Source organism: Galeopterus variegatus, unplaced genomic scaffold, assembly GCF_000696425.1.
Source record: "Galeopterus variegatus unplaced genomic scaffold, G_variegatus-3.0.2 Scaffold88, whole genome shotgun sequence".
Classification (NCBI taxonomy): domain Eukaryota; kingdom Metazoa; phylum Chordata; class Mammalia; order Dermoptera; family Cynocephalidae; genus Galeopterus; species Galeopterus variegatus.
The window spans coordinates 889,016-899,822 of NW_007726199.1; the positions used below are offsets into that span (position 1 = coordinate 889,016).

The 10,807-nt window shown below is 35.3% G+C and overlaps 1 protein-coding gene across 1 annotated transcript in view; it reads right to left on the bottom strand.

Moving 5' to 3' along the window:
• SLC9B2 (solute carrier family 9, subfamily B (NHA2, cation proton antiporter 2), member 2) overlaps positions 1–10,807 on the bottom strand; it is a 61,046-nt gene that overhangs the window by 15,309 nt on the left and 34,930 nt on the right. The window contains exons 8-9 of the mRNA XM_008580907.1: positions 9,331–9,437; positions 7,161–7,310 (exon numbers count right to left, since the gene is read on the bottom strand). Coding sequence (XP_008579129.1) covers positions 7,161–7,310; positions 9,331–9,437 — 257 coding nt within the window. The remainder of the gene's footprint in view (positions 1–7,160; positions 7,311–9,330; positions 9,438–10,807) is intronic.

A 10,807-nucleotide genomic window follows, 5' to 3' on the forward strand; every position in this document is an offset into this window, starting at 1 on the left:
TTTTTGTCTTTTTTCCGTGTCCGGCAACGGATCGCAACCCTCAGTGTTGCCCCCGTACCGGACCGGGGACCGGCAACGGGATTGCAAGCCTCGGTGTTGCACCCGCGCCTCACTCAGCCAGTGAGCGGGAGCCGGTCTGTGTGTGGGATCCGAACCCTCGGACGGGAGCGCCGCCGCGCTTCCCAAGCGGCGCACTATCCAGTGCACCACCAGGCCGGCCCCACAGTTCGTTTTTTGATTACAACACTTTAGACTAGTTGAATATCAGACATGGGTTTATACATTATAAAACTTAAAAATGGGAGAAGAGTAATAATGTGTCTTCTTATGGCTTTTTCATAATGTCAAAACTAAAATCAATTTGTTTATAAAGAAAATGGAGTCATTCAATAGGCTAAGTATAAGAAAAGAAGAGCCTAGGGTAAGGAAGACTGTGTTGTCCTTTGAAAATTAAGGACACTTTACACATCTGCATGCACCATTATCTTCAAAAATATAAATCACTTTCAAGGATGGACAAAAGGAGAAAGTTAAGAGAAATAGGTTTTATCATGAGTTAATTATCTACTTAAGTTGATACTTCTCTTCTTAGAGAGAACATTTCAAGATCCAGAAAATCCAAAATATATCAGGAAAAAAAATCCCATAACTATAAAGGTCATTTGAAGAAGCACTGGACTGAAAATAGATGGAAAAATAGGTGAAAGAGGCTTTAAAAAGGTGAGTGCACTTAAATACAACAAATGATAAGATTAATGATCATAAAGAACACCAAGCAGAAAAATAAGAAATATCAGAAAACTACAGATATAAACGAATTTTATAAAGTATTTCAGCTTTTCAAAGTATAACAACTCAACAAGAATATTGCTATAGTACTGTAGAGTTTACAAGAGTGTCATTTCCATTTCCCCACATAATAGTCACAACAATTTTTTTTTTTCTTTTTGTCTTTTTTACTGACCGGCAACGGGATCGCAACCTTCGGTGTTGCGCCCGGACCACGCTCAGCCAGTGAGTGGGAACCGGTCTCCACATGGGATCCGAACCCTCGGTGGGAGCGCCGCCACGCTCCCAAGCGGAGCACTCTCCAGTGCGCCACCGGGCCAGCCCAGTCACAACAATTTTTAAAGATATTATTGTCTTCATTTTATTGAGAAAATAGTATTAGAGAAGGCAAATGACTTGTTTGAGATTACACAGCTAGAAAATGGTAGAATTGGGATTGGAATCCCAAACTCCATTTTTAAAATCTTGTGCTCTTTTTAGTATATCATGCTGCTCAGGAAGTAGTTATAAAAATAATAAAGGCTAATATTTAGAGTGTATTCTGTGACTAAGCACTTAGCTAAGTGCTTTGTATAGCTTAATCCTACACTCTATCAAGTTGCTATTATCATTTCCAATTTTAGAGAAAAGGAAATGAAGACTGAGAAGTTAAATAACTTGTACATGGTCATGCACTGATTAAATTATAAAGTTGAGATTAACCTGAGTAGTCTGAGCTTTTAGACCCTGTGTCATTACTACAGAACAAAGGAAGAAAAGGAATTCAAACTCTGAACTCATTGATTTGGTGTCTCCAGAACTAAGAATTTTCCTGAATATTAAATGAGGAAAGATATGAAGAATGCCTGCCATGTAACTGATTCAATGAACATTACTAGTTCTCTTTCCTTTTTTTTAGGGAGCCATTTTGATATACTCAAATGATGTATTCTCATCCTGGCTCTGCCACTTACTAGCTTTCTGACCTTAGGTAATTTATTTATATCTGTAAACCTAGGTGTCTTCATTTGTATAATGGGCCTAATATCTACTTTTCAAGGTTATTGTTAAGAATAAATGAGATAACATATGTAAGATTTCACTGAGACAGAGATCTTTGAGAAACAACAAAACTCAGAGGAAAGCTCATAATAAGACTTCTGACTATGTGAAAATATAAGATATGTAAATGTTAAAAATGAACAATATAAAAAGTCACGAAGGGCTAATATTATATATGGAGGGGTGTGTGTGTGTATCTTACAGATAACGAACACATCATGCTTCAGAAGATAATGGACAAAAGACCTATCAAGGAAAAAGAAAAAATACAAGTGGCTAAACATGAAAAACTCTTCAATTTCACTGTTAATCAAAGAAGCATAAAAGAAAACAAGATACCATTTTTTACCTATCAGTATGGCTAAACAATAAAAACAATAATATTTTAAGTCAGTAGTTCACAGTGTGATCCTCAGACTCACCTGGACTTTTGTTATTAGTACAAATTCTTAAGCCCCACCATAATCTACCTAAATCAGAAATTTGAGGGTAGGGCCCAGCACTCGAATTTAACAAGCCTTCTAGGTAATTATTTTTTTTCCTTTTAGTCCATATGTATTTTATTTTATGTATTTATTTTTAAATTTATTTTTTTATTTATCGTTATATAATGTAGTTGTTTTTGTGGCCCTTTACCAATTCCCCCCTTACTGACCTCCCTCTCCCCCTTTCCACCCCCATCAACATCATATTTTCCAGGTAATTTTGATGTATGCTAATGTTTGAGAAACACTATTCTAAGCTGATGAAGTTGTAATGAGATACGTAACTGATGTATTACTGCTGGAAAAATAAATGGCTACAAACTCTAGAAAGCGGTTTGGCAATATGTGCCAAAAACCTCAAAATGTTCATATTATTTGACTCCCAAATTTCACTGTTGGAATCTGCCCTAAGGAAATGATCATAAATGTGTTTCAGCATACTGTAAAATAGGAGAGACTGGAAATAAATCTAAAGTTATAAAGGAATGGTGGAAAGAAAACCTATTGTACCTTGGAGTTCTGGTACATCCGTGTGTGTGTGTGTGTGTGTGTGTGTGTGTGTGTGTGTGTGTGTGTGTGTGTGAGAGAGAGAGAGAGAGTGTGTATAAAGAGAGATATATAGTAATTAGCAAGATAATAAATATGAAAAAATGTTAATAGTTCTCTTTCTGGGTGTGGGATTCATCTTTTTTGTAATCAGCCGGGCTGGGGGCAATTCAGGCAAAGTCATGGCAAATGCAAAGAGAACAATGCTTTATAATGTCTTTTTTGCAAAACTCACATTATAGTTTTTCTGAAGAACAGTGTAATTAGAAATTATCAAAGTATCTCTTCCCCTCTTTTTTCTATGTCCATAGTCAAAGCCCACTTACCGTAGGCATCAGTCTCCCTTTGATTTCTCTGTTGCTAAAACTACTCTATTATGCTCTATTCTGAATGATATAGCTCTTATTGTTTATTCTTTTTATCCTATAATTTATGACTTTAGAGACAACTTTAAATTGCGAAGTTTAGAATTATAATATTTTTAATACACTTGGTATGGGTTACTAAAATAGATATCAAAATATAAAAATGTGCCCTGCATAATAATGCTGCAGTTGTATTATAGGGTAGTACTAGCTGGATTTAAGCTCAGTGCCACTTTCTAATTTTGTGACCCTGGACATGTTATTTAAGTCTTTCTGACTTACAGTCTCTTTTAAGTAGAAACTGCTATAGTACTTTTTCAAAGATTTTTTTTTGTGAAAATAAAAGAGAATATCCACTTAGTGCCTAGCACAGAGCCATACAGAGTAACAACAAAAATTTATTAGTTCCCTTCTGTCTTTTTATCCATGACAGTATAATATAATGAGCTGGATTTAATTTTTTTTTTCCTTTTTGTCTTTTTTTCGTGACCGGTAACGGGATCGCAACCCTCGGTGTCGCGCTGGTACCGCGACCAGCAACAGGATCGCAACCCTCAGTGTCGCACCCGCACCGCGCTCAGCCAGTGAGCGGACTGGTCTCTATATGGGATCCGAACCCTCGGCGGGATCGCCACCGCGCTCCCAAGCGCCGCACTCTACTGAGTGCGCCACCGGGCCGGCCCAGATTTTAATTTTTGAAAAATTTTAAGAAGTGACAACAGAAAGCATTTACCTGTAAAAATTCTATTTGAAGAAATTTACTACAAGCATATTCGAGAACTTTCTTTTTGCATAAATGAAATAAACCAAAATATTTAAATAGTTACAGAGCTGTTGGCTTTAGGTGATAGAATTATAGATGATTTTTCTCTGTCTTTAAAAAAAAAGCTTCCAAAATTCAACAGTGAGCATATATGGCTTTCATACTCAGAAGTAAACTTTTTTTTTTTCCTTTTTGTCTTTTTTTACTGGCCAGTAACGGGATTGCAACCCTCGGTGTCGCGCCCGTACCGGGGACCGGCAACGGGATCGCAACCCTCAGTGTTGCGCCCGCGCCACGCTCAGCCAGTGAGCGGGAACCGGTTACCACATGGGATCCGAACCCTCGGTGGGAGCGCTGCCGCGCTCCCAAGCGGTGCACTCTCCAGTGCGCCACCGGGCCGGCCCAGAAGTAAACTTTATTTTTAAAAATATTCTCTTTATTAAATATTTTTTTAATGCTGAAAGAAGGTTACCGTTAAGAAGTTAAGGTAATGTTGTGGTGAGGAAAATATGGCATATATACACAATGGAATACTACTCAGCCATAAAAAAGAGAATGAAATTCTACCATTCACTGCAACATGGATGAGCCTGAAGAAAATCATGTTAAGTGAAATAAGCCAGGCACAGAAAGAGAAATTCCACATGTCCTTACTCATAAATGGGAGCTGAAAGAAAGAAAGAAAGATAGAAAGAAAGAAAGAAACAATCACCATAATACTGTGAACTTTCAGAAGGAGAGAACAGAACTATGGTTCTAGAGATGAGAAAGGAGGAGGGGAGCGGGGTCAGTGAGAAATTGGTTAATGGACACAATGAATGATTACGTATTGTAATGATGAATATGCTAATTATACTGATTTGATTATCACATATTGTACAAGTATTGATAGTCAACTCTGTACCCCACAAATATGTACTATCAATTATGTACTTGTATCACAAGTATTGATTGTCAACTCTGTACCCCATAAATATGTACTATCAATTATATTTCAATAATAAAAAAAAATTTTTTTAAAAAAGAAGGGGCAGTGTGTAAAATGCTAATATCTGTCAAACTTCCCAGATCTTTGGACAAGGGGTCCCAATGCAAATACAGTAGCATCCGTTACCTAAATGGCCTCTTTGTCCTGGGGCAAAAAAGTAGTCCAGAGGGCTTCAAAGAGCTGGGTACATTAGTCAGCAGCCCAGGCTGGGAAGGAAGACAGGCAGCTCTAAGTCCTTAGGGAGAAGCAAGGGGGGGCAGCACATTCCTTTGTCTTGAGCTGAGGTTAGACAGAAGACTGACCAGTGGTGGGTGAGAGCCTTGCCAGAGCCCACAAGGAAAGTGAAGCCATGGGAAAACAAATGTTTTGATAACAGCCAATGTTTATGAGATACGAGGGATGATAAGAGTGTCCAATTTATTCTAGGAAGTTTCCCTTTTTGCTTTGCTCTTGTTGGACGTTGAGTTACTTGAAATCAGAAAATAAAAGTTGATATGATAATACAGGTGCTCCAAAAAAAAAACAAAAACAAAAAAAAAGACCAAAAAAAGAAAAGACCTGAACTAAGCTAAGCCTCCTGAAAAAGCAGCAAACCTAGGTGCCTGCCCATCTAGTACCTAGAGCAGGGATTAAAAGAAATTCTCCCCTTTCCCCTAAGCCCAATCCATCTCAGACCACATTCCTATGGGCTCAATACCCTTCTGGACATGAAGCTTCAGGCAGCTCTACCAACCCATCCCTCTTTTAAAGTGAGATGACTCACAATCATACTTGTCCTAACATTATAATCACATCTTATAAAGTGATAGCCTTCTATTTGAATGCTATTTACCCACAATGAAATTCTGTCTCTAGTAGATGGCCACAGAAGTGTGATTATGTATCTAACTGCAAGATTTATAACCTTCACCGATTTTCCCATGTGGCATTATTTTAATTATTTATTTAATTATTTTAGTTATTTAAGTTCAATTATTTTGAACAGTTGTCTTCAAGTTTTTTTTTTAATTTTAAGATTTATTTGTACATATTTGTGAGGTACAGTGTGTTGTTTCAATATATGAATATACTGAATGTTGATTCACTTAGAATAGATAGCATAGCTTTGCACCCATTAATCCACCACTTCCTTTACCATTTCCCCGATCCCCTCTCCCCTTCTGGTCTCTGGTAACCATCTTTCCTACTCTTTCTTTGACGGTTGTCTTCCAAGTTTTATAAGATTATTCCAAAATGACATAGCAACATTTAGTTTAGGTCACCAAACTAAACTTCATTAAGCAGAATAGAATATGATCCTGTCAAGTTCAAATCTATAAAAATAAATCTGGAAATTAAAATAAATAGCAACCAGCTAATTTCTATAATACATATTAAAAAATCAATGCTTGTTTTTGAAAATTACTGAGAAACCAAAACAGCCTTATAAAAATGGGCAAAGGTTTTTGAATAAACTGGCTAGTAATCATATGAACAGATGATTAGCTTTACTAGTAAAGAAATGCAAACCATAACGAGATACATTTTTCATCTATCAAATTAGCAAAATATTTGACGACTGAAAATACTCAGATCAAGAAAACAGATCCTCTCACATACTATCGGTGGAAATGTAAACTGGTACAGCCTTTTAAAAGGGCAAACTTATACTATCAAAAGTATAAATATGCATACTCTTTCCTGGAGGAATCCTATTTCTAGAAATTTATCCTATAGATAAACTCAAAGATATTTTTTTCCTTCTTGGTGGGATATAAAATAATGGTGTTTTTTAGAATTGAAAATGTCTTAAGAGTTTATAAAATATGGTATAGGTAAGCATATTTTATTGAAGCACTGTTTGTCTTGGCAGAAAACAACAAAATGTCTATTAGTAAGAGACTGGTAAAATAAAGTATGGTATACAATACAAAGCAAAACTCTACATCCATTACAAAGAATAAGGAAGGCACCGTGGTGGTATGACCTTGATATGTTTTAAGTAAAGACATCAAGTTTTAGATTGGTATGTAAGGGGAAAAAAGGATATGCCTATGTGCATTGAGTGTACATTTTTATATGCATAGAAAATAGCTCTTGTGATTAAAATATTTTATTAACTTGATGTTAAGAAAGCATCTAGAAAGAAAAATTAATCTGATTAGAAAAAAGTCATGAGCAGAAGAACTTAAAATGAAATTCACCTTTTTGCTGCTCCATCCCATGCCTGCAAGGAAAGCCATGACCAATGTGCACAGTCCTCCTGATCCAGGGAAACCAAAATACACGCTGCTGAACACAGCTAGCACAGAGAACCCCAAAACAAGGAATGCTCTCTTCCACACAAGTTTTCTCTTTAGGAAGAAAAAAGGTTGATTAGCTTAATTATGTCAAATAACTGATTTTTAATGATTGATTTTTCCATTCCCAGGATTTAGAGGAAAATATAAATGTTGGAATGCATGAAATAACATTTACTTTCTTTTCCTTAACAAAAGCAGAATTAGTATATGTACAATTGTAGGTTCATTTTTCAGGAACACAAGTTCTCTTACTCTGCAGTTATCAATGCAGAATTTCACAGGGCTTAATGGAGTAGCAGAAAAAAGTGCATGGACTTTGGAGCCAGATAGACCAGGGTTAAAATTCTATATTTTTTACATCATTGGCGAATGTAGTGGCTACATTATTTAACCTCTCCAAACTTTGTTTCCTCATTGAAAGCATTTACATCATAAGGATTTTGTGACAGTTAAAAATATCATATCTCTATCATTTTCAGGCTGTCTGTTTGCTCTTTAATTTGATTTGATGCTCTCTTAGTTTGTCTTTCTAAATCCTTCAATACCAAGAAGCTTTAAGAGGCTATAGACTGAGTAGTTTTTGCTGTTGCTGTTTTAAAGTCAAAGAATTGTATACTTGTCTCTCTTTATTTTTGCCTGTTCAGCCTTTTAAACTTCTTGAGCACTTTAGAAAGTAGGTCTTTAAAATTGAGTCCTGGAAAACACATTTCTACAAAGACTTGTACATGAATGTTTATATCAGCATTATTGATAATAGCAAAAAACAGAAAACAACCTAAACATCCATCAGCTGCTGAATGGATAAACAAAATGTGACATACCTGTACAATGGATATTATTTGGCAATAAAAAAGAAAGTTCTGACACATGACACATCATCGATGGCCCTCAAAATCATTATGCTAGGTGAAAAAGGGTAGTTACAAAACATCACATATTATATTATCACATTATCAAAATGTCCAGAAAAGGCAAATTTATACAGACAGAAAGTACATTAGTGGTTGCCTGGGGCCAAGGTTGGGAACATTAACTATAAATGGGCATGAGGAATCTTACTGGGGTGATGAAAATGTTCTAAAATTGATTTATGGTGATGGTCGCAACATGAGTGATTAGTAAAAATTAAGTTGTTGTACACTTGAAATTGATTAATTTTGATATGTAAAAATATACAGTAAAGCTGTTAAAAATTTTTTAAAAAGTAAAAATAAAAGTTCTGGAAGTGGATCACCTGAGTTCATTCTCACCTCCACTGCTTTCAAGTTTTGTGACCTCGTTCAAGTCACTTATCTTGCCTAAGTCTCAATTTCCTTATCAGTAAAATGGTCATGTTAATAGTACTCTCTTTATGGATTGCTGTATGGATTGCACTAGACCAGCACTTCCCAATAGAATATTTGGTGATGATGGAGGCGTTCTATGTCTGCACCGTCTATGGAATTGTTCTATATCTGCTATAGCCACCTGTACCTAGTGCCTGCTGTACTGAACAGAGTGGTACTAGATGATGACTTTATAGTGCTTACCGCATCATTTGATAAACAGTAAGAAACAAAATGTAAGCTATCATCTTTCTCTTTATTTTCTTGTATAATTAGAATAATCCTATAATTTTCTTTTATGCATTAATAAACTCTTTTACAGATGATTTTACTTGGAGTTTTTTTGGACATAATAAAAATTCAAATCAACGTACACTCTGATCATAAAAATATTAATTTTCTTAATTACAGTTCCTTTTTAGTTAAGTTTCCCATTCCATTCAATGCTCTGAAATTTCAAAATAATGCCAATTTTGTAGAAATAAAAGATTTCTATATGTTTTACAGTGAAATTTGAAATGTACAGAATATAAATTAGAGAAAAAAATTCCAAGACTACATTGAAATCTTATATATTTAACCCTCTTCATAAATCTCATGGACAGCACTAATATAGCAGTAAGCAATTTTAAAATGGGAGATCATTTTCTCAATGTGTTCTTCATATCCGGTTTTGAGGAAAGTGTTCTAGAATGTTTTTCCAATGACATTTTAGAGCATGACTTTCCACAGATTATTTCTTTTACCTGGTCACTGCTTGGAAAGTACTGAATAAAAAATCCAAGAAGAGATCCAGTTGCCACACCAATTGCCACCTCCAAAAGTCCTTTGAGGACATTAAAAACTGTAGAGCCTGGAAAACACATAAAAAGAAAAACTTCAGACAGAATTCTAAATCCATAAATATACAAGCTTGACTCTATAATCATCAAAATAAAGCATATAAAGAGCCATTTCCTGCTCTTCACATTCTTAAATATATGTGGCTTAAAATGTCTAATAAAATGGGCCTATCTTGTAAGAAAGGCATGCATATTATTGGAGACAAATTTCAACACAGGCATAAGGTATGATTTATGTGCTTTTTCATATGTTTAATTCAATAAAAGTCTCCTTAAGGGGCCTAAAATAATATGAAAGACAAAATTTATAATCCAGAGCTAATTTGTTCTACTATATTATATGTATAGGCCAGATGAGTAGATAGATTTAGTTTTCAAATTACCACTTAACAGCCTGATTTTTTAACAATACATGTACATTGATTTTAGTAGCTCTGATATATACAGAATACAATAACTTAAGAATTTGGCAATTAAAATCAAGAATCTTCTTACTACAATGAGTGCAAGGGACATACTCCTGCTTAAATGTTTATTCTAAAAATAAATCTGAAAACAAAATTATTTTTGAAATTGTTCTTAGAAGAATCTGTATTTGTTATTTAGCTTCTTTTTTTTTTTTTTCCTTTTTGTCTTTTTTACTGACCGGTAACGGGGTCGCAACCCTCAGTGTCGTGCCCGTACCGGGGACCGGCAACGGGATCGCAACCCTCAGTGTTGCGCCCCCACCGCACTCAACCAGTGAGCAGGAACCGGTCTCCACATGGGATCCGAACCCTCGGCGGGAGCGCCGCCGCGCTCCCAAGTGGCGCACTCTCCAGTGCGCCACCGGCCGGCCCAGTTATTTAGCTTCTTTGAACTATTGTAATATAAAGTTAAGTTGACCTGCATTTTCCCTCAGATCATACAGGATTTTGGAAACTTTTAATTTAAAAAGCCCTTGTTAGCACATTACACAGAAAAATCATATTAAGATTGTTCCACACAGTTTCTTAACAGACTGTTCTAACAAAAAAATGTACTAACTAGTTACTGTGGTTTCTTACTATAGTAGTCATCTCCCTTACTTAAAAAAAAAAAAAAAAAATTACCCCTGAAGTCATTTTATTTAGCTAGGATAGCTCTCTGCTAGGTAATGGTGTGACTGTTAAAAGCATCTAGCTGTGATAGTAGCATTATTTTCAAGTTAATATAGTACATTTACTATAAATGTGTAAAAAGAAGCCAATTAGTTTCAGTCTCTGGATTAGTAAGGTTGTTTTATTTTTATTTTTATTTTTTATTTTTTATTTTTTTAATATGAAATATTTTATTTTTATTTTTTTTTTATTTTGTCAATATACACTGTATATGATTATTATGGCCCGTCACCGACACCTCC